The 22,845-nt window shown below is 38.4% G+C and overlaps 1 protein-coding gene across 2 annotated transcripts in view; it reads left to right on the top strand.

The window, feature by feature from the left end:
- Positions 1-820: 820 nt before the first annotated feature.
- TFB1M (transcription factor B1, mitochondrial) overlaps positions 821-22,845 on the top strand; it is a 45,532-nt gene continuing 23,507 nt past the window's right edge. Inside the window, exons 1-5 of one of the 2 annotated variants that reach the window (XM_053592955.1) lie at positions 821-947; positions 3,638-3,789; positions 12,218-12,326; positions 13,905-14,056; positions 22,082-22,201. In XM_053592955.1, coding sequence (XP_053448930.1) covers positions 12,218-12,326; positions 13,905-14,056; positions 22,082-22,201 — 381 coding nt within the window. In that variant the 5' untranslated portion in view covers positions 821-947; positions 3,638-3,789. Of the gene's footprint in view, positions 1,102-3,637; positions 3,790-12,217; positions 12,327-13,904; positions 14,057-22,081; positions 22,202-22,845 lie in introns of both variants that reach the window. The other variant, XM_053592954.1, reaches the window with a different exon arrangement.

The following is a 22,845-nucleotide window of genomic DNA, read 5'->3' as shown; positions in this document are numbered from 1 at the left end:
TTTGAATTGCATTCATCTGCCCAATAATTATAGTAGTAGCAGCCACCACTGATTGCAGGCTTACCAGATGCCATGCATTGGGGCTACACTATGTTCTGAATTTGCACACTAAGTGACCATTCTCATTTAGTGTTCACAATTTTGTGGTAGACATTATTACGGCCACTTAACGGATGAAAAAAACGAAGCACAGAGAAGTTAGAAACCCACCATGCACACGTCATCTGCAGAGTGGATGTTCTAAAAAATACGTAGCCTTAAGAAAGAACTGCTGTTCAACTCTGGGCCTGGAGGTAGGGCACACCTGTATCCCAGCACTTTGGGAGACGGAGGCGAAGGATTACTTGAGCCCAGGAGTTCCAGACTAGCCTGGGCAACATAGCAGGACCCCATCTCTAGGAAATATATTTTTAAAAAATTAGCCAAACTCCTAGCTACTCAGGAGGCTAAGGCAGGAGGATGGCTTGAGCCCAGGAGCTCGAAGCGGCTGTATGCTACGGGTCGTGCCACTGCAGTCCAGTCTGGGCGACAGAGAAGGACCTTGTCTCTAAAAACAACAAATAGTTTTGCGTCTGATCCCCGGCTTTCCGCGCTAATATTCACCGCGGTCATTTTAGAACGTCAAAGGGCCAGAAGATTAACCGGGGGTTAAACGGCTCGCCCAGGGCCCCCAAACCCCAACAACCCGCCCAGACCCCGCCTCGCCCCGCCCACCCTAGAGAAGCGACACCCACACTCCACCGCCCTCTCTCACGGAACCCACAGCGCACCCAACCTGCACCGCGCTCAGCGGGACGTAGCGCATGCGCTGTCAGTACGCCCGGATTTCCTGTTCGCGCTCGCCACTTCCGACGGGAAACAGCTGACCAATGAGGAGGGTCCGAAGGCGGGCCACGGTGGTCCCAAGCTCCTCCCCAGCCCGGTCGGAGCTGCTGGGAAAAGTCAGGGTATGTAGTTCCTTTGGGACAATGGCTGCCTCTCGCAAGCTCAGCGCTTTCCGTCTCCCGCCGTTGCCCACGATCCGAGAAATCATTAAGTTATTCAGACTGAAAGCAGTAAAGCAGCTGTCCCAGAATTTTCTCCTGGACCTGAGGCTGACAGGTGGATGGCTTCTTCGTGCTGCCCGGATGTCGCCCCTGGGGACCTGAGGGCGTGGACGGGGTGGGGGGCGTCTCGTGTGGACCCCGCGGGCGGGTTTCCAGGCACAGGCGTGCGGTCGGCGTTTGGTCGGGGCCTTCTACCGCCTTGTACTAAAAGAACGCCGATCTCGTCTCCCTGGAGACATGTGCGCGCGCGCGGGGGATCAGGGGTTCACGTGGGTCACTCCGAAATAGTGCCGCACAAGCTGATGGATCTGCTTTTCGTGCAGTTTACAGTTATATTTACATTAGTACATGGATTTTATTAATTGTTGAAAAAGTATTCTCTCAGGATTCGTTGGTTAAACGTTTGTTTACTCGTTGAATCTAGAAAGTCTTTGAGGGCACAAGTACTCACCTGGTTCAGTGCATAATGTACGAGCCACTGTGTGGACGTTCTGGGGATAAGGGATGGGAGTGAGCAAGGCAAAGTTTCTCCCCGAGAAGCTGACAGTTTACTAAGCTTACATTTCCACTACCTATGCTTTTAAGTCACTTTTCATGAGATACAATTTATGTACAAGAAAATTCACCAGTTTGAAGTGCATATGATGCGTTTTGACCAATATGTATCTGTTCGTTTAACCACCACCCCCAATATGAGATTATGAGAATCAGAAGTGTTAACAAGTACGTCCACTAAATTCACTGCTGGAGTACTTCTATTTTGAAGTTTTGGCGTCTCATTCTGTTAGCTCCTCTTCTGAAGTTGAAAAGAGCAGAAAAATCACACCCAACAAGTAAATTTTCAATTAAGTGAAACATAGTCCACAAGGCATAAATATTTAAGATGTTTTATTGCTTGGGCATGAGTGTTTTCCACCTATAGCAATATGACTTTGGGTAAAATAGCTTAACACAGCTTAAGTTTTCTCATCTTTTGGAGGAGGGGCCTAGTAAAAGAGCTTTGAAAGATTACTACCCCTCTAAAATTCCTTGGGTCTAGTATAACTGGTACCAGCCTTTTCTGCTAGTCATTAGCCACATTCTAAATATAAAGGAACATTCTCAGGACTGAAAAATATTGATCTTCATAAATTTTTTAAAAATCCTTCATATTAATTTTTTCATGTCAGCCTTTATTCATCTTCAGGAGCAAGTTGTAGATTCTGGATACTATTATCCACTCTTCCTTTGGGAACCAAAGTGAATGGAGATTAGGGTACTTGCCTGAGGTTAGAAACACAGGCTGGAGCAAAGCAAGATTGAAAGCCAGGCTTAGCAATTTGACAGTGCTTCTTTAATATTCATTTGTATTTGAAAACGTGCCCGAAAAGTATGAGAGCAGAGTTCTGCCTCCTGTCATGGCTTTCCATTTTAAAAAATGAGAATATTAAATTCACTCCATAATGTCTGTGCTTAAAGTATTAGTGCTGTTCCCTCTGGGCGGCCTTGGGCTCTCAATGGAGCAATGATTGGCTTTAGAATTTATATCTGAGACGGAATCCCTTCTCTGCCATTTGCTTTCTAGGTGACCTTGCACAAATGAAACAGTAGACAAGGAAACTGAAAAGTTCAGAGAAATTAAAATGGGATAGGAGTTTTTAGTTAACATGGAAGGATTAGGTGAGAGAATGTATGTAAATCACTCATAACAGATGTGATGGTCAGATATGATGGATGAGTGCTAATCCCCACCCTTACCCATTAACAGACAAAACCATTTTTGGATGATAGACTAATTTTTACCTTTTAGCCTACCAAAATAGGTTATTGATAACAGAAGTGAAAAATAAGACTGTATGAAATCAGTGAGCTCTGCCAGTAAGTGCTGGTTTTGAGTCGCTGTATTTCCACTATCCTACCAGGCTCAATTGCTTAGATTTTAATATATCATACTCTCTAAGACCAGCTCCTTTTTCCAGAAGCGCTGACTAGCTGCAGTGAAAATTAAAAAATTGAAAAAAATTAATTCTTCTTTATTAATATGTGTGTTTGCAAAGCTTAAAAATCCTCCACTGCTAAATTTAACTTTTTCCTGAAAATGACCAAGAATCCATATTTCTAGGAACATGTTGCTTTTGCCAGACTGTCCACCAACTACATGTCCATAGCTAAAAATGGAAACTGCCAGCACTTTTTGCTTTTGGATATCAAACTAGCAACATGGAAGATTCTGAATATGAAACTAGTCTCATTAAAATATTTGATGTGCAACAACTGTAGAAAAGTGCTGCATGCTTAGTCTATTCTTTGAATTGATTTCAAATCAATTTGAATGAAATTGGCAGGGAACAATAAAATTTTTCAGCTAAATTTAAGCTAAGCAAACTTGTCATAATCTGTTTCATTAAGGGATCTGGTACGGTTCTCACTGGTAGAATATTGAATGGCCACTGTATATTGGTTTAGATGGGGAGTTAAATAATCAGATAAATATTAAATATAAAGGATTAGTTGGATAATGACTAATAATAATTTTTATAGATTATTTTTCTCTTTAAATTCTATATATTGAAATTTGCCAAGATAAGCTAACTCAACTTTCTTTTCTCTAGATAAAATTGTAAGGAAAGCTGGCAATCTGACAAATGCTTATGTTTATGAAGTGGGCCCCGGGCCAGGGGGAATCACAAGGTCCATTCTCAATGCCAACGTTGCTGAACTTTTGGTAGTTGAAAAGGATACTCGATTTATTCCTGGATTACAGGTGAGATACTTAAAAGTTTTTTTGTTTTTGTTTTTTTAAGGAGGCAAAGCCTAAGTTAATTCTTTATGCTGTGATTCTTAAACCCCAGGGTGTCCCCAGGGATTATGTAGGTTCTTCAAATGGCAGACCCCCAAGCCTCATCACTAAGATTTTGATTCTGTAGTCTGGAGAGGTCTAGAAATCTACATTTCTAGCAAAAATTCCTAGATGGTCTATTGACTACAGCTTGAACCTGTAGCTTAAACCTACTTAACACATTGATGCTAAACAAACTTTTTTTTGTGATCTTGTTTTAAAAATCAAATAGCTTTGAAAGTCATGATTTATTTCTTCAGAAATAAGTAAAAATAAATAGTGGTCAGTAATGAATCATTGGCCTGATTTTTGAGAACTTCATTTTGGTAAAAAAAGCATTTCCATGACCAAAAGATGAGAAGACACCGAGACATATGCTAGCCCTTCATTAAGAGTGACTGTTAAGCTCAAGCATTCTTACAGAAGAGTTTTTTAAGTGAAGGAGTGGAGTTGTACTTCTGTACTTAGAGATTTAAGGTCAGGTTTCAATGATATGATGCATGCATCTTTGAAACACAGGCACTGTTATCATATGGAAATATTTAAAGGAACTGGTATGTTTCAACTGGAGAAAAGAAGCGCTGAGTGAGGGTACTCAGAGTTTCCTATCAGAGGTTGGCAGTAGAGAGGATAAGCTTGTTTTTGACTTGTTCTAGGAAAGAACTACAACGAATAGTTGGAAATTAAAGGAGGCAGGATTGAGGATATGAAATAAAGTCTTACATTTTTAAAACATTGGCAAATAGTAGAATAGATTATATGAGGTGTCTTGTAAAGGGAATTCCTCATGGGGTGCACTTAATGACTTTAAAGGCCTTTGTTTGATTTCTCCATAATTCTAAAACTTTTAAAGACCCCTGAGCCTTTGGCTCAGATGGCAAGCAATTTAATACGTAACTATAATAGAGTGATAAAATTACCTACATTATTACTTTCGTACAAGAGGACAAATTGATTTAAAATTGGTACATTCTAAAACTTACGTAGTAATGGAAAAAAGTTTAATTTTTGTCAGAACAGTTTGAGAAAATTTGTTTGAAAGTTTAAAACTGTGTGTGCATCTAATGTTTTTAGAAACCTAGCAAATTTTTTCTGATTTTGCTTTATCCAGGCTTTATGATTTTAAAAAATTATATTTTATTTTATCTAATTTTGCCATTTTGTACTGACAGAATTGGTTTCATATTTATAACTTTATTTTGGAATTGCCACATGGTGCATATTCATTCCTTGATCAAATAAGGAATTCAATAGTTATTTTTGGTTTGAACTGTATTCTTATTTTAAGAATCATATCGCAATTGGTGGTAGAAGTAAGAGAGTTGTTAATTTTGGTGGGATTACTAGATTATGAAAAGAAACTGAATACCACTGTGTAATTCCCTTCACATTTTTTCGTCTAGCCCTTTCTGGACATAGGGAATGCTCATCTGACTTTTTTGCCCTCAAATATCCCCACCTCTGGTGTGCATCTTTTCTTACTAGTCAAGAGGGTGAATCACATTTCTGTTCATCTCCATTTCAATTTACATATTCTCCTCTCTGATCTGAACTAAAGATCTTTGAAGACAGACTATTGGTAAGCTCTCACCTGTCCAGTACAGTGTAGGGGTCCAGGGCACACCCCTTGAGTGAAGGGCTCAACTATAACTTGGACTTTACCTGACAAATGCAAACAATGTAACCTAATTGAACGTACCCTTATATTAATCTGAAATTTTAAAAAAAGAAAAAGAATAAAGAGCCCTGACCTCTAAAAATAAAAGAGTAACTGCCACCTTTCTCTTCTCAACTTCTCCCAACCCCCAAATCCCTGCATTCCTAACCTTGCCTCTTTTCATCTCATTAGATTTATCATCATAGAGTCACCCACAGGAACTTACGTATGTGAGGGTAGAGATTTGTGTCTGGGTTGTTCCCTGCTGTATTGCCACCGTGTGTAACAATGCCTGGCGTATAGTAGGTATTCAGTAATATCTCACATGGGAAATAGTTGTCTATCTCCATGTCTGTGTATGTATGTATATTAATATATGTATCAAGCCAGCTGACTAAAGGTGTCATTCAGTAGTGAAAGTGAATTAATTGTCTAATATGGATTATCAAAAGTTTTATGGTCTTTTTTTCTAAACATGGAGGCTAATTTCAAGGTGAATTGCAGGAAATGAATATTTGACTTCTAATTCATTTCAGTAGGAGCAAAATTAATTTCTTAGTGTATATGCAGAAAAGGAATTTGCCTTCAAAAGAAATGTTAGGTAATAAAATATCAAATAGGGTTTTTTTCCCCTGTAAAGAATGTTTCAATATGTAAAGCCATTTTCTTTTAGTGGTACTAAATTAATCATAAAATTGAGTAAAGGCAAGAGGAGAGTGATCTATTTTAAGGATTCCATTTTAGTGATTTCTAAGCTAATAGAATTACTTTTTAAAGAAATTGTAATAATTCATAAAATGTCTTCTAACTGAAGCATGTCATTTGTAGTTTAATTCTATTCTTACAATATTATCAGGAGGCATCTAGGGAAAGAATTGGCAACAACATGCAGGTTTCACTATCAGCATGTTGTAGGGGTGAGAAAACCTGTCTATCATGTGAAAGTGATGTAGTACGGTTTGGTCGAGAACACAGACTTCAGCATCGGGCTACCCGGGTTGGTCTTCAGCCTACTAGCTGTGTGACCTTGGGCAGGTAACCCTGTTCTCTGTGCCTCATGCCTGCCACTTAGTAACCACTCAGTAAATCTTAGTTATAAACAATTGCCGTCCCCATGCCTCAGGTACCTCAGATGATTAAAAGCTAATGAGGAGACTGCTAATCTAGAAAGAGATACAGGAGGAAAATGATGTCATTTCACTGGAGCATCAGAAGAATCCCTGGTGCTATGGCAATCCTGAGCCGTTCTCCAGCTCGTCAAACTGTGTCAGACACTCAGGGTTTTTTCTCTTGCTATTATAACTTTTTGACTGTGTATTTCTAAGTTTTTAAATTTGGGGGTTTGTTACTACATTTTTGCCCCTGAATGCATTCTCTGTTCCTTGAAGGGCAGTGGAGAGATTTCCTGACATCTCAAGGAACTTGATGCCTTAGTAGGTCCTTCCCCCATTTCTGAACTGGAAATAACAGATTTCTTGATGTCTCCAGGAGTTTAAAGCCTTGGTAGTAAGTTCTTCCCCATTTCTTTTTTTTTTTTTTTTTGGGGGGGGGGAATATGTACTTGTTTATTTATTTATTTTTATTGTTAAATCATAGCTATGTACATTAGTGCAATCAAGGGGTACAATGTACTGGTTTCATATACAATCTGAAATAATCTCATCAAACTTTTCAACATAGCCTTCTTGGCATTTTCTTACTTATTGTATGTAGACATTTGTATTCTGCATTTAGAAGGTTTCGCCTGTACCCATTCTAAGATGCACCGTAAGTGTGGCCCCACCTACTACCTTCCCTCTACCCTAACCTCCCCCCTCCCTTCTCCTCACTTGGCCCTTTCCCCATATTCTTGTGCTGTAGTTGGGTTAGACCCTTCATGTGAAAGCTATAATTTAGCTTCATAGTAGGGCTGAGTACTTTGGATACTTTTTCTTCCATTCCTGAGATACTTTGCTAAGAAGAGTATGTTCCAGCTCCATTCATGTAAACATGAAAGAGATAAAGTCTCCATATTTCTTTAAGGCTGCATAATATTCCATGGTATACATGTACCACGGTTTGCTAGTCCATTCGTGGGTCGATGGGCACTTGGGCTTCTTCCATGACTTAGCAATTGTGAATTGGGCTGCAATAAACATTCTGGTACAGATGTCTTTGTTATATTGTGATTTTTGGTCTTCTGGGTGTATACCTAATTATAGGATCAAATGGCAGGTCTATTTTTAGGTCCCTAAGTATTCTCCAAACATCCTTCCAGAAGGAACGTATTAGTGGGCATTCCCACCAGCAGTATAGAAGTGTGCCCTTTCCTCCACATCCACGCCAACATCTCCGGTTTGGGGATTTTGTGATGTGGGCTAATCTTACTGGAGTTAGATGATATCTCACAGTAATTTTGATTTGTATTTCTCTGATGATTAAGGATGATGAGCTTTTTTTCATGTGTCTGTAGGCTGTGCGCCTGTCTTCTTCAGAGAAGTTTCTCTTAAGTCCCTTGCCCACCCTGAGATGGGATTATTTCTTGCTAATACGTTTGAGTTCTCTGTGGATTCTGGTTATTAAACCTTTATCGGAGGTATAGCCTGCAAATATTGTCTCCCATTCTGAGGGCTGTCTGCTTGCTTTACTTACTGTGTTCTTGGCTGTGCAGAAGCTTTTTAGTTTGATCAGGTCCCAGTAGTGTATTTTTGATACTGCTTCAGTTGCCTGGGGAGTCCTCCTCATAAAATATTCACCCAGGCTGATTCCTTCAAGAGTTTTCTCTGCACTTTCTTAAGTATTTTTATAGTTTCATGTCTTAAGTTTAAATCTTTTATCCAGTGAGAGTCTATCTTAGTTAATGGTGAAAGGTGTGGGTTCAGTTTCAGTCTTTTACAGATCGCCAGCCAGTTCACCCAGCACCATTTGTTAAATAGGGAATCTTTTCCCCACTGAATGTTTTTAATTGGCTTGTCAAAGATCAAATAACGGTAAGTAGCTGGATTCATCTCTTGGTTCTCTGTTCTGTTCCAGACATCTACTTCTCTGTTTTTGTGCCAGTACCATGCCTCAAGCTGTTGCCCTGGGTAGAGTGCCATGGCACCGTGGCATCACAGCTCACAGTAACCTCCAAATTCCTGGACTTAAGTGATTCTCCTGCCTTCGCCTCCCAAGTAGCTGGGACTATAGGCGCCCGCCACAATGCCCATCTGTTTTTTGGTTGCAGCCGTCATTGTTTGGCGTGCCCGGGCTGGATTCGAACCCGCCAGCTCTAGTGTATGTGGCTGGCGCCTTAGCCGCTTGAGCCACAGGCGCCAAGCCCAGATTCCTGAATTTTGACATGTGTAATTGCATGAAGCCATTATCACAATCAAGATGAGGAACATTACCATCACTTTGATTCCTTATGTTCCTTTGTAATCTGTCCCCTCTGCCTATTATCTGTTCTCAGGCAGCCAGTCCACTGCTTTGTCACTATGTTATTTTCCACTTTTTAGAATTTTATATAAATGGAATCATACAGAATGCACATTTTTTTGCTGTGATGTGTTTTACTCACCGTGATTATTTTGAATTTCAGCCATATTGGTGTGTTTGTCAATGGTTTGCTTATTTTTATTGCTGAATAGGATTCTATTGTGTGGATATACCAAATCTCTGTATCTGTTCATCTGTTAATAGACTTTGGGTTTTTCCACTTTTTTGGCTATTACATGTAAAGCTATTATGTGTTTGTGTGGACATACACTTCCACTTCTCTTAAGACTTGAGAGTAGAGTATCGGGCCCTGTGGTAGATGTACAGGTGGTCTCCAAGTTATTGTTAACAGGACAGGGTCTGTAGGTCTGTTCTTCAGTTGAATGTGTAGGTAAGTTGGAACAGGTACATTTTCCTATTACCTGTAATAGCCTCTGTTGCTAAGTGTGAGTCGTAGGTCAGTCTCAGATGTTTATCACTGAGGGACTGCCTGTATGCATGCTTTTCCTTTTCATGGTTTGGTTTCCTATTTCTTCTTTTATAGCCCTATTTAATGATGCTTTTTACTTTAAGCTTCCATCTCATTTTGGAAGAATATGGGATTGAAAACTAAAATAAAAATGATAGAACAGTTTGAGAGTGTCTGTAAAAACACTCATTTGGCTGTAATCTAGTGCCTGCTCTGTGGTCGGCTGTGCCTTTGAGCACATTATGTGGTAATACCTCCAGGGTTTTGAAGTGTAATGCGCCAGTGTTATTCTTGAAGGACTATAATAATGATTTTCCCCAGCCCTCTGCCATCCCCCAGATATTATGGCAATGAAAACATTTTTCTCTATTATTGGTTGGTTAGAAAGTCTTTGCGTGTCATTGTTGAATATCATTTTAGGTGTTTAAAAGGCTAATGTCTGTAATCACGTCAGTTTAGTCTGTATAGCACCCTTTTCCCGTAATTGCTGTGGGGCCATCACATAAATCTGTGAACACCGGCATTCATTCCTTCTGCAGCAGGGAATGGGAAAGGGGAAGATCAAGCTGCGAAGTTGCCAGGGAGAGGTTGACCTTGTAAATTTTAAAGGATGGGAGGGATTTGGTTTGCCATCGACTGAGACTTAAACCTGAATGAGAATTCAAAAGAAATATAATAGAAATACAACTTTGAACCCAAGAGAGAAAGGTAAATTTATATTACATCAGCTTTTAGGTCTGTCTATAGTGTAGAAAAAATTAATTTTTTAAATATAGTTATTAGAGCATACAAATTAATGCCAAAGAGCCAAGTTTAGATTGTTTTACTCCTGATTACTAATTACTTAATTACTTTCTATATAATGACATTGTAATACACAAGCTTTTAGTTCTGCCTCTTTGTTTTTGGTATGCTAATTTGTTTTGTTTTAGTTATGTGAAGCATAATATAGAAAAAAAATTCAGCATTCTCCAGGGACTGCAAATACTATCATTAGATATGCAAATTTTTATATAGTCTGAGCATGTCCCATAGAGGGCAATCTTTTAAAAAATTTTTAGTATATTAAGGTTACTGTTTTTTAAGACTTGTTGTCTGGAACTTACTAGATCCAGTTTTAGCAAGTCATCGTAATGTAAAATAATCCAAAAGCATATTAACACCAGAGGTATGCAATTATTTTGCTAAACTACCTTCTCTAAACATATCAAACTAGATGATTCCTAAAATTAAAATGTTTAGCCTCTTACCAATACAAATATTAAATCTATGTATTTCTGAATCATGTTTGTATAATTCTGCCTGATTTGCTAGTAAGATAAGTCTTTGCAAGTTTCTCAACCCTACAAATTTTAGCAGCCAAAATCTCCCAGGCTAGAAGAGAAAGCTCCCAATGTGATAAAAAGCTGAATGCCATTCGGTCATTCACTTATTCATTCACTTCTTAAATATGTTGTATTAAACACCAATGATGTCCTGTGTGGCTACGAGGAATGTAAAGGTAGATAAGAATCCAGTGCTGCCTTGAAGAGCATATGTTACTGTAGGAGAAGGTGCAAACCCAGGTCTTGGTCCTGTGTCTCTCCTCTGGCTTCTGTGATCATCTTCATCTTTCTTGTTGGTTGTCTGAGTTACACAAGGGGAAAACATTCGAGGAAATCAGCTTTGATGGACTAAGAGAGTGGGCCCAAGGAGCTCAGGGCAGTCATTCTCTGCAAGCCTGTTGACCATCCCTGTGTAACCATGGTGAGTTCTAGAATTTGGCAACTCCGCTGGAGCCAGGGTTCTCTGAGCTCTGACTTAATATGGGAAGAGAATCATTTCTTCTTTTGAAGTCTCCTTTAGCAGTAGTGTTTCTTCTGTTTTTTTTAGTCACTCTTGCATTTTAATAAGCTCAGGGACTGCATTTTTTTAACCAAGGACTTTAAGAATCAAGTTTTGTGTGGGTACATGTAGAATATGAATCTATAGAAGATGCCTTAGCTGTAAGGCTCTTCTGAAGTAGCTACCAACTCTTCAGTACTGTGAGAGTGTGGTGCTGAGGTGGATAAAATAAAGAAAGAGATTTCAAAGGACAGGGTCCTTTTTTTTACTTTTTGCTCAGAAAGAAGGAAAAAGGAAGAAACCATATGGTTAGAGGGTAGAAATAGGCTTGGAGGTAGCTATTGTTAAAACATGCAGGATAATGCAGTAGGTCTTCAGGGCCTGTGAGTCAAATATTAAGACTAGGATACTCTGGTCAGGAGAGTATCCCAGAATACCATGTGGAGGTTGACATTGATACCTGACTTTCTGCTTGGTTTGAGTCTGTCCAGTAGATTAAGTTAAAGATGTTAGTGATTTGCAGAATCCTTTGTGTATATTTAGGATATAAAGATTTTGTTGAATTAAGGTCATCTTTCATATGGTTGACTCCTAGTTAATTCTCAGTATTTCATTATAATGTCTTTAGTCTCTAATTTAAAAACTTATATAAGAGTTGAGTTTATACTATATCTGTATGAAAATAGAAGTGCTTCTGAGTCATACTGAAATATTTGTGAAATTATAAGCTATTATAGTATTATCTGTTACTATCTCTAATGATTGTGCCTGCTAAAGTGAAGCACCACGGTGTCTATTGCAGGGGACACGTGTATTCTTCGGTTGACTAATGATCACTCCTAATATCTGGCTTTTCCAACTGATGGAATGATGCACAGGTATAAAAGGTTTAGTTTTGTTACTCCCCCTAGTGTTTGAGCTCATGTATTGCTCTTTTTGTAAGCTAGATGCTTTCTGATGCAGCACCTGGAAAACTGAGAATTGTTCATGGAGATGTGTTGACATTTAAGGTAGAAAAGGCTTTTCCGGAAAGTCTTAAAAGACACTGGGAGGATGGTAAGTGCTTATAGGTGGTTTTAAATTTTTTCTTTTACAATTATTTATATCACAAATATTTATTTTATTATAAATGTTCTTATATGTTTTTTTAAAAGGATTCTTAGGTGTTTGATTTATTTATATATATTTTTTGAGACAGAGTCTTGCTCTGTCATACCAGGTAGAGTGCCATAGCATCACCCTAGCTCACAGCAAACTCAAATTCTTTTATTTTTATTATTATTATTATTATTATTATTTTTATTTATCAGGCCCGGTCCAGGTTCAAACCCACCAGCCCCAGAGTATGTAGCCAGCACCCTAACCCCTGAGCTGTGGGTGCCCCATTTATATGTTAAAGTTGAAAATTACCTGAAGAGAATTAAATAGATAATGTGCATTGTTAATTTTCTTGTTACTTTATTCCAAAATATAAATTCTTAATTCTAATTTATTTGTTACAAATTTTCAAATATTTTGATTTTATGCAAATACATTTTTAAGATACCATATAGGGATGAGGTAAAATATGAAGTGATTTTTCCAAATAGTGAAAAAAAGAAGTATTTTAATAAACCAGGCCACACCTAAACCTTTAAACTTATTTCCATTGTCTTTTATGCTCAGTGATTTACCAGGGTACTCTTCATTCACAGACAGTGTTTGTTGGGTACCTGCTGTATGTCAGCCCCTTGGAATACTAGGTAAATAGGATATGTTTTTACCTGTAAAAACTCAGAGAACAAATGGAGGAGGGTTTGGAATCCTCCACAACCCGCTGTCCCCTGTGTCCCTGGCCTTCCCATGGCCAGGTCTTCTGAGTGGGCACGCTGGTAATCTCCACCTACTAACGGGCCCTCCTCTTCTCAGCACGCAGCCTTCAGGTTTCTGCCCCTTCCCAGCCACGCTAGAGGCACAGCTACCTCCTCCTTGCCAGTTTTACACTTTACCCAACTGGGTTTTCCCACATTCACTTGACTGTTATCCAAGATTGCTCTTGTCTTCCCTGATACCAGGCCCTCCTGTTTTTCCTTTCATATTTGTGAACTTTCTCTAACTCTTCTTTGCTGGTGGTTATTTTTTCTGCCTATTTCTTGCATGTTGTTCCTTCTGATATTTTTCTTTTGAACATCCTCTTTTCTCCTGCACATTTGCTCAGTTACTCCACTCCTGAGGTTCCACGTACCACCTGTATATTGCAGACACTCACATCTTTATGTCCAGCCTATATCCCCTTTCTGGGCACCTGACCCCTCTGACAGCTTCATCTGATAGCCCCATGACATAACCTCATCACATGCAGATATAAAAATATGTAAATTATCTTTTCCCTCAAGCCAACTGTTTGTCTTGTATTTCCTAGGCCAGAAAGAAATCTGAGACTCTGAGTAAATACTAGGCAGAATTTTTTCCTCAATAATTCAGAACTAATTATGAAAAAACATTGTTTTTGAAGGATAAATGAAGTGGAAAATTATCAGCTATATCTTTTTACATATTTTGGCTATGAATTTCCAGTTTGATTTTACTCTTAACTAAAACTGTGTTTGGAATTCATTGATGAATTCATTCCAGGTTGTTTTTTTCCCCCAACAGACCCTCCAAATATACATATCATTGGAAATCTGCCTTTTAGCGTCTCAACCCCACTGATTATCAAATGGCTTGAAAGTGTTTCTTGTAGAGATGGGCCTTTTGCCTATGGCAGAACTCAGTTGACTCTGACTTTTCAAAAGGAAGTGGCAGAGGTAAGTGTTAACTTTTTCTATTTTATCACATGATCAAATTCCAAAACACAACTCGTTGACTATTTTCTAAGTTAATAAATACTCTTACTCACATGGAAAACTCAACAGCTTGGCCAGAAGTTAAACATATGATCATAGGCCCAGACGTAACTGCTATAACTTCCAGGGGAAACAGGAAGGATGCATGTCAGCCAAGAAGACAGTGTGATAAACACTGGGACACGACAGCGTAGACGCAATTAGAAAAAGACAGCAGCTGTGTGATGTTGGCCCTACACTCATACGTAGGGATTGGGATGTGGTATCTTAAACTTGGTTTTTGCACTCAGTAGGATAATAGTTGAACGATATAAGCATCAGTTTGGAGCTGAGAAAGGAAGGAGGGTTGGGGTCTCCTTATCTGGCATGTAGACTGTCAATTACTCCCCCACCCCAGCTATGCCTGCGTGTCCCGGGCAGTGGTGTCTGAGTTCACTCTCTAGAAGGTAGACCTCTAGGGTGGCCAGGGGTAGTTTTTGAGGTGCAGAGGTTTACGGAGGGGATCTGCAGTCTGTAAGTTGCTTTTTAAAAAATTGATGACATATAAAATTGTTGTTCCTCAATGTCCATGAGGGATCGGTTCTAGGACCTCCCACAGATACCAAAATCTATAGATGAAAGAACACCTGAGCCCCCACTGCCCAGGCTGCTGACTAAATCAGCAGTGCCTTTGATACTCTCCTGCGCCCCTCACTCTGATGGTGTCTCCTGTGCACCCCTACGAGCGTGCTAGTCAGTACTGTGAATTTTGGGCAGATCATTCCCTTGCAGGGTTTTATCACATAGATTTGTATCCATGTAATTAATGTACTTTAGTTTTGTCCATTTTGAACTTTAGACAAGTGGACTCAGTACATATTCTTTTTATACTGAACATCATGTATATGATTTGCTGAGGGCGCGTGTTGCTGTAGCTGATTTATCTACCTAGCTATCTGCACTAACCATGTTTGACTGTGTCCGACTTTATGTGCCCAGTCTCCTGTTGGGGACCCTGAATTAGTTTTAGTGTTTTGTTATTACAAACAAAACTGTCATGAACATTCTTATATTTATGTCAACTGGGACACATGGGCAAGATTTTTCATCTCTACGATGTGTACCTGGGAATGGAACTGCAGATCTGCACCCTTACTAGATAATGCTGAATTACCCTCCAGAATCATCACACCAGTTCATATTCCCACCAGCAGCATGTTTGAGTCCAGTTTGCAACAGATTCTTGCTGGTACTTGCTATTGCTAGACATGTACGTTTTTATTAATCTTGGGTTAGCAGTATGATATTTTGGTTTACTCTGTCTTTGCTGGTTTGTAGTGAAATTGAGCACCAATTTTATGTTGACTGGCCTTTTTTGGGTTACTTGTTCTTTTGAAAGGTGCTCCTCATCTTTCTTTGAGTTGCTTATCTTTTTTTTGTTGGTTCCTGAGAACTCTCCATACTATTAGTTAAATGTGTTAAAATTGTGTTCTACTTTGTAGCCTGTTATTATTGTCTTTGAAGAGGAAGCAAGCTTTCTTAATTTTAAATTTATGGTGTTTTTTGTGTCTTGTTGCAGAAATCCTTTTACATCTTGAGCTCACAAAGGTACTCTTCAGTTATATTCAGAACTTTATGTTTTACCTTTAAGTTTATATCTGTAATCCTTGTGGAAGTGATGTCTCTGTACGATTAGGATAGAAGCCAATCTTACTGTTCTTACCATATGGATCCAAGTTAGCCTGGCCTCATTTGTTCCCGGGTCTGCCCTCCCTGATCTCTGTCTGCACCTCTGTTGCCATGGCAGGAACTTCCTAAGCTTTGGTCTGATTAGCGACCCCAAGAAGAAAATGACATGAAATGCAGGGGCAGAGGGCCTAACAGGACAGGGAAGGGAGTCCTCAGGAGGAGCACTCGGTCCAGATCGGGAGCCAGTCAGTGAGGTGAATCTGATAGAATCCCTATCAAGTTTGCATACATGCAAGCAGAAGTTCAATTTGGGAACCTTTGCAATTGAATTAGAGATAGATAAAAAGAAAATACATTAGAGAGAAAAGCAAATAAAAGATATGATTATTGGAATGGGATTCAGAAAAATAATATTGTTTGGAGATATACAATTATTTAGAAAAATCTAAGAAAAAATGAAAGACCTATATAAAAATAACCACAAAAACCTTACTGAGAGTGTCAAAAGGTCATTGAGATAAATCAAGAAAAATATCACACCCCTGGAAGGAAAAATGGTTACCATGAAGTTTTTTTTACAGATAACTTTGTATACCTAATACAATTAAATTCCTGCAAAGAATTTATCTTGAAATGTAGTGATGTTCCAAGGGTCATCCTGAAGAACAGACCTGCAAGAAGACATAAGAAATGTTGAAAAAGAAGAGTGGTGAAAGACTTGCCTGTCAAATGCCAACATGAAAAGCTTTTTTTAATCTTTTTTTTTTTTTTGAAGCAGAGTCTCGCTTTGTCACCCTGGGTAGAGTGCTATGGAGTCATAGCTCACAGCACCCTCAGGCTCTTGGGCTCTAGTGATCTTCTGCCTCAGCCTCCCAGGTAGCTGGGGTTATAGGTGCCTACCACAACACCCCAGCTATTTTTAGAGATGGTGTCTTGCTCTTGCTTAGGCTGGTCTCGAACTCCTGAGCTCAGGCAATCCACATGCGTTGGCCTCCCAGAGTGCTGGGATTATGAAATGGGAAGCTTTAATAATCCAGGCATGAGACAGAACAGTGGCTAGATGAGAAGGCCTGGAAGCAGACAGCTTATTATGTGATGATGGTCAGATCAGAAATCATCAGTGAAGAAAAAAGTAAAAGTGTGGATATTTGGTTAACTATTATGTTAAAAAAAAAAAAAAAAAACCTTGAGTAACTCACTTACATAGTTAGTTCCAGTTGCTGTGTCCTCAGACGCACTGCTCTTTTCTGCAGCGTCTTGTTTGTTATTCTCATTCATTAGTGCCTTATTTTTATCTCTGGGAGTTCCACTCAGGTCTTCTGACATCTTCTGCCTCCTCATTATTTTCATGTTTCCCTTGGCGTTTTGTGCAGATGTGTGATGTTTACAGTGGCTCTTTGAAGACCCTCGCCTACTAACTCCGTTACCTCTGTCATTCCTATACTGTTTTACTGATTGATTTTTTTCCCATCCACACTATAATCCCATTTTTCTGCTGTTTCACAGAAATTGTAATTTTTGACAAGATATCAGATATTGTGAGAATTTTCATTAACATGTTGAAGGCTGGATTTTGTGATATTAGGCTGACAGTTGGGTTTTATTTTAGCAAACGTAGATAAGGTACCTGAAGATTGAGACTTTTTTTTTTTAATCATTCTGGTGGATCTAGAGTAGCCTTTAATTTGGAACTAATTGAGCCCCACTACCATGTCAAAACGTTCCTCAGGAATCCACCTCCCACTCTGTGTATTTCAAGGCCTCTCCTTTAGCTGGCAGGAAGGCAAACATCCAGCCCCATGTGAACTCCACTTGGTCCTACTGCGTGAATATTGAGAATAGTTTATATACTGACTGTAATTCATGGACTGCTTTAGAAGGATGGGCAGCCCTGGTCCCCTGATTGATTTTCACATTTTACAAGTGGAAGGAAGAACGTAACAGCAGCATTTTCTTTTCTTTTCTTTCTTTTTTTTTTTATTGTTAAATCATAGCTGTGTACATTAGTGCAATCAAGGTGTACAATGTGCTGGTTTCATGTACAATCTGAAATATTCTCATCAAACTAGCATTTTCTGATGTTCCCTGTTTGCTTTCCATGTGGTCCTTATGTGCGTTCGTATTTTGGTCACAGAGAGCCCTTTCGAACATTTACTTTGTTTGGCTTTATGAGTTATAAGATAGAAATAAATAAACACTGTTCTCTTTCCTTTCTCGAGGACTACAGGATCTAAATGTAGGAATTCGGCTCATTCACTTAAGGGACAGACATACAAAGTTACAGTTTATAAAATAGAATCTGGCTGTGTAACAGCAAATGGGAACTTAACAAATCTCATCTAACCTCATTTTATCAGTGATGTACTGAGGCTCCAAGGGGTTTAAAATAATCTTACAAAAGGTCATAGAGAAGTTACAGGGAAACCTGAACTTCAACACAGGCCTTATATTTTCTGCTGAAGTTTTAATGTTCAAGTTCTTGATGGTGCTGGCCCTGGGGTCTTTTCTTTCCAGGTCCAGCATCAGCCTCTTGATCTCCTCCCATCCCCAGTGTCCCTGGCTGCGACGGGAACATCCCCAGTGAGAGGGACGTCACCTCTCCATGAAGTGCCATACATAGCTGTCCCTCGTGTGCGGTTGTAGCTTGTAAAATGTAAACCTAGTTTTTCTACTTGTGCTTAAAATTATTTTGGATAAATAAGAAAAAAATAGCACTGTCCTTGTGAATTCCTTGGTCCCTCATTTTTCTCATACTCGGTCAGAATGCTTTTAAAAGCTCAAGGGTTAGAGGTTTCTTTTTACTAAAGAATTAACGGGTTTGGTTTCCTGGCCTTTTGTTGTTAAAATCACCTATCTTGTCACAGATTTTGAATTTTCTTAGCTTTATCTATAATATATCTGTCATGAAAATGGCAAAGTATATTTGAATGGTTGATGGACATTTAACTTTTATGCTAGATTTTAATGAAGTCTTCTGTAGAGCTTTCTGGTCTGTGATAGGAATTTTTTCTTAATGAGTCACAGCTGTATGTGGTGCTTTTTTCTAAATTAAAATGTCTGATTCATTTGTTTTCATCTCTAGAACCTGGGAATATTCACTACAAAGATTGAATGGGCCAAGCTAATTGATTAGGTGGGACCCTCCATCCCCTGATAGTACTCCAGGTGTTTTTAGCATTCTAAGTGAAATACACTTCGATGTGTCTTTACAGCCAATTAGAATACTTAGGATTCATGCCTTACAGGTTTGCTTTTTAGTTAGTGTTTTTAAATTCTTCTAAATGCATCAGTGGAAGTTCACCTTTCAAATGTAAAGAATTAACTATGTTAGTGGTTTGTACATAGCAGAATAGCTCCCTTGCTGTGATCTATTAAAAACCAGCCCTCAACACAAGGTTTTATAAAGTAAGAGAATCCATAAAAATAAAATAAGTAAAAGAAAATGTAAGAAAAGAAAAGAAAAATGTTTTTTTTTTTGAAGTTAGCTATGAAGAAGAAGAAAATTCAAGATGAAATAATAATTTCAAAAATGTGGGCATTATTTTTGGTTTATTTTCTAATTTGTAATTATGTTCTTTCTGTATTTTCATTTAAAGATATGCTTTGAATTTGTGCCAGTTGGATGTTAAAAATTTATAATGCATTTTGAAATTTAAAATTTTATGCTAGTAGTAAAATTATGTTCCTTTTTTTTTCTTCAAGGAGAACTAGAAATAGTTTTGGCTATTTGATCCATAAACTTATTCTTTAACTTAAATCTGTACTTCTGTTACGTGCCTTTATGTTTTTGTATTTGCTTGAGAGTTATACCTTTCTTGGTTTTACATTTTAGTAAGGAAGAATTTGTTTTGTAGTATATGCTGTAGCAGCTCATCACTTACCTTGAACTTGTCATCCCAATCATTTCAACTCTATAAATACAGAGAAGAACCAGGTGATTTAAAATTAAATAACGTTGGGGTGACTTCTGGGTAACAAAAAAGGCTAAAAAATCAACAACTTTGCCCGCAGGAAATTTCCTCAGCATCTCATACAATCTATTTTTTAATCTTACTTATGTGTGGTTTTCATGCCCATGGCGGGTTAGAAGCAGTAAAATAAAGGAGACTATTAGGATAGGTGGGCACAGCCAGTGCCGAGAAAACCCAGCCTCTGAGGACGTAACTCAGAAAGCACTGAGCCTTGGCCTGGTGAGCAGTGGAGCCCCTGCCTGCCCACCTAGCCCCAAGATTATTCCAGAAATCACTACTGCTTTTACTGTTGCTGCTGAATCATTCAGAAGAAGTTTAGGATGTCCTTTGAGCTCTGAGAACACACAGAAGAAAGATACATTTTAGAAAGATAAGCATGCCTAATTTTTTTTTATCCATGACTCAGTTTTGTCCAATTTAAACATTGCCATATTTTTCATCTTTTTTAAAGAAATAAAATATTGCAGATATGTGTGGAACCTTTTTCTATCCCTTCTTTCTCTCCTGTGAGATGTACTATCTTAAGATTGATTGTCACCTTTCCCGTGCATGTTTTCTGCTTGCATTGCAGACACACACAGTAAAGAACAGGACTCATCTTTTGACACTTTATGTGAATCATACCACACATGTTTCTTGTGTCTTAATTATTTTTTAACCTATTTGGGGATTTGACCTATGTTGATAACCCCCATTAATCATTTTAATTATTATTTCATATTCCATTGTCAACATCATCACTGTTGATTCATTTACCTTGGACCTTTATGCGTGTTTTTCACTTTCTTTAATACTACCCATAGTGCCACAGTGAACATTCTAACACATCTCTCCTGGTGTAAGTGTATACACTGCCCTCGGGGGATACGTCAAATATAGACCTAAAGAGTCACAGGGCTGATACAATTTCAGCTGTCCTATATATGACCAAATTATGCCCTGAAACCTTGTACTGATTTCCTCTCTCACTAGCATTGTGTGAGAGTTCCTATAGCTCCACATACTCACCAATACTAGGTTCTATCCAGTCCTTTTTAAAAACTTTGTGTTTATGAGTATGAGATTATATCTCATTGTGGTTCTTTGTGAGGTGTTTGGGTGTGGTCTGTGGTTATGGCTCATTTAGGGTTCTCTCTGTGAATTCTTTTATTATAGTTTCCATCAGTTGTTTATCTTAACGGTTATCGATGTGTCAGAGCTCCTTCTGTATTCTGAACACCAGCTTTTGTCACATATATGAGCTTCAGATAACTTGTCTTTATAGTGTTTTTATTGTGCAGAAATGTTTAACTTTGATAGAGCAAAATATTATCAGTTTTTTCTTTTATAGCTTTTGCTTTAGCATCTTTAAGAAATTCCCTGCCATGGGGGTTGTAGATACTCACATAAAAATGTTAGAATTTTGCTTTTCACTTATTGGTAATTCACTTAGAATTTATTTTTGGTTATGGTACAAGGTAGGGACCTAATTTTTCTCTTATAGTTTCCTAATTATATCCATATTGCCTATTGAATCATCCTTCCTTTTCCCATTAGCAGTTGCTACATCTCATCTGTAGTGTGTGCTTGGATCTGTTTCTAAAGTTTTCATTCCCTCCGTCTCCTTGTGCCAGGGCAGCACAGCCTTCCCTTTGACAGCCTGTGGGGTGGGTGCATCCACATTGCTGGTTTCCTTTAGGACTATCCGAGTCCTTCTTGGCCTTAATATAAATTTTATATGGGATTGTATTTTTAAAAGATATATAATATATGTGAAAACTAAAGTTTTTTTTGTAAAGTTCTGCAAGGATTTGATTGAAATTGCCTTGCATTTGTTAATTTGGGTATACCTAATTAATTTTAAAATAAAAATGTTTATGGACTTAAAACAGTGGATTTCTATCTTTTTACAAAAATCATTTGTCATCAACAGCCAGTGTCTAAGGATTTAAATATTCAAGGATTAATTACATTTAAATCAAGAAAAGTGCACCATTAAAAACGTTCATTCATAAGTTGAGGTGATTTATAAAATTATTTAAGCATCTTTAATTCTTTGTTATGCTTACTAATTTCTTCATCAAATATTTGTTTTATGTAGGACCTTCTGCCATAGACTAGAACAGTGTTTGTGGTAGGGAAGTTTGCTCTGATTTTTGAGTGCCTTCTATGTGATGTAACTCATACTTCTTAGGTGTACTTCTGTTGATGTTGGAAGAAAATAGTCCCCTTGTTGGCTACATGCTATATGTAGCCTATGCTTTTAAAATTTTTTCTCAAAAATCCACACAGTATTCAGAGGTAACAGAATGTTAGCTCAAAACGATCAGACTAATTGCTTGCTTAAATTCTTTTTGTCCTTCGGTAGAGACTTACGGCCAATACTGGAGGCAAACAGCGCAGCCGCCTTTCCATCATGGCACAGTATCTCTGCAGTGTCCGGCACGTCTTCACGATTCCAGGCCAGGCTTTTGTCCCAAAACCAGAGGTGAGTTTCTGCTTGTTTTAGTATTTGAATTAGGATTTGAGTTGTAATCTTTCTTCTTTTGAGGATGTGTCATAAAAGATAATCTCTGGGATCTACCTTTTATTCATATGCAAACTGTGCCATAACTTTTTCTTTATTTCTCCAGAGTAAGAACCACAGAAATCACAATATGAAAAGTTCTTATTCTGATCTTCTCCCCCTTAGATGGGGTGACAGGATGTCTCGGTTTACGCAGGTTGCCCTGGTAGTGGAGTATTCTTGTCACCATCATCATCATCATCCTCTGTTGTGCTTAAAAGTGTCCCTGTGTGGAAGATAAATTACATGGTCACCTAACTAATCCTTGCAAAAGGAAATCAAATACTTGTGATTTCTGGTAGAGTTGTCTAGCTAGAGCTACAACAAACATTGTTAGTTTTTTTTTACCATATTTTGTCAATATTATTTGTGATAAGTCATCTGTGGAAAAATAGGTATTAAATTGGGCTTTGACTATTACGTGCTGGTTACATTAGTAAGCAATAATTACAGAAACAAAGTTTCTCTGCCAAAAGTAAAAATACACAAGTTGGTGTCTGTTTTAGCAGAAGCACTGCTTAGTGAGCCACTGTAGGGCATGTGTATGAACTCACCTTTTACTCTCA

This window comes from Nycticebus coucang, chromosome 5 (assembly GCF_027406575.1).
Source record: "Nycticebus coucang isolate mNycCou1 chromosome 5, mNycCou1.pri, whole genome shotgun sequence".
Lineage (NCBI taxonomy): Eukaryota > Metazoa > Chordata > Mammalia > Primates > Lorisidae > Nycticebus > Nycticebus coucang.
The sequence above is the reverse complement of the archived record's forward strand: the minus strand, read 5'-3'. Positions and strand labels throughout refer to the sequence as shown.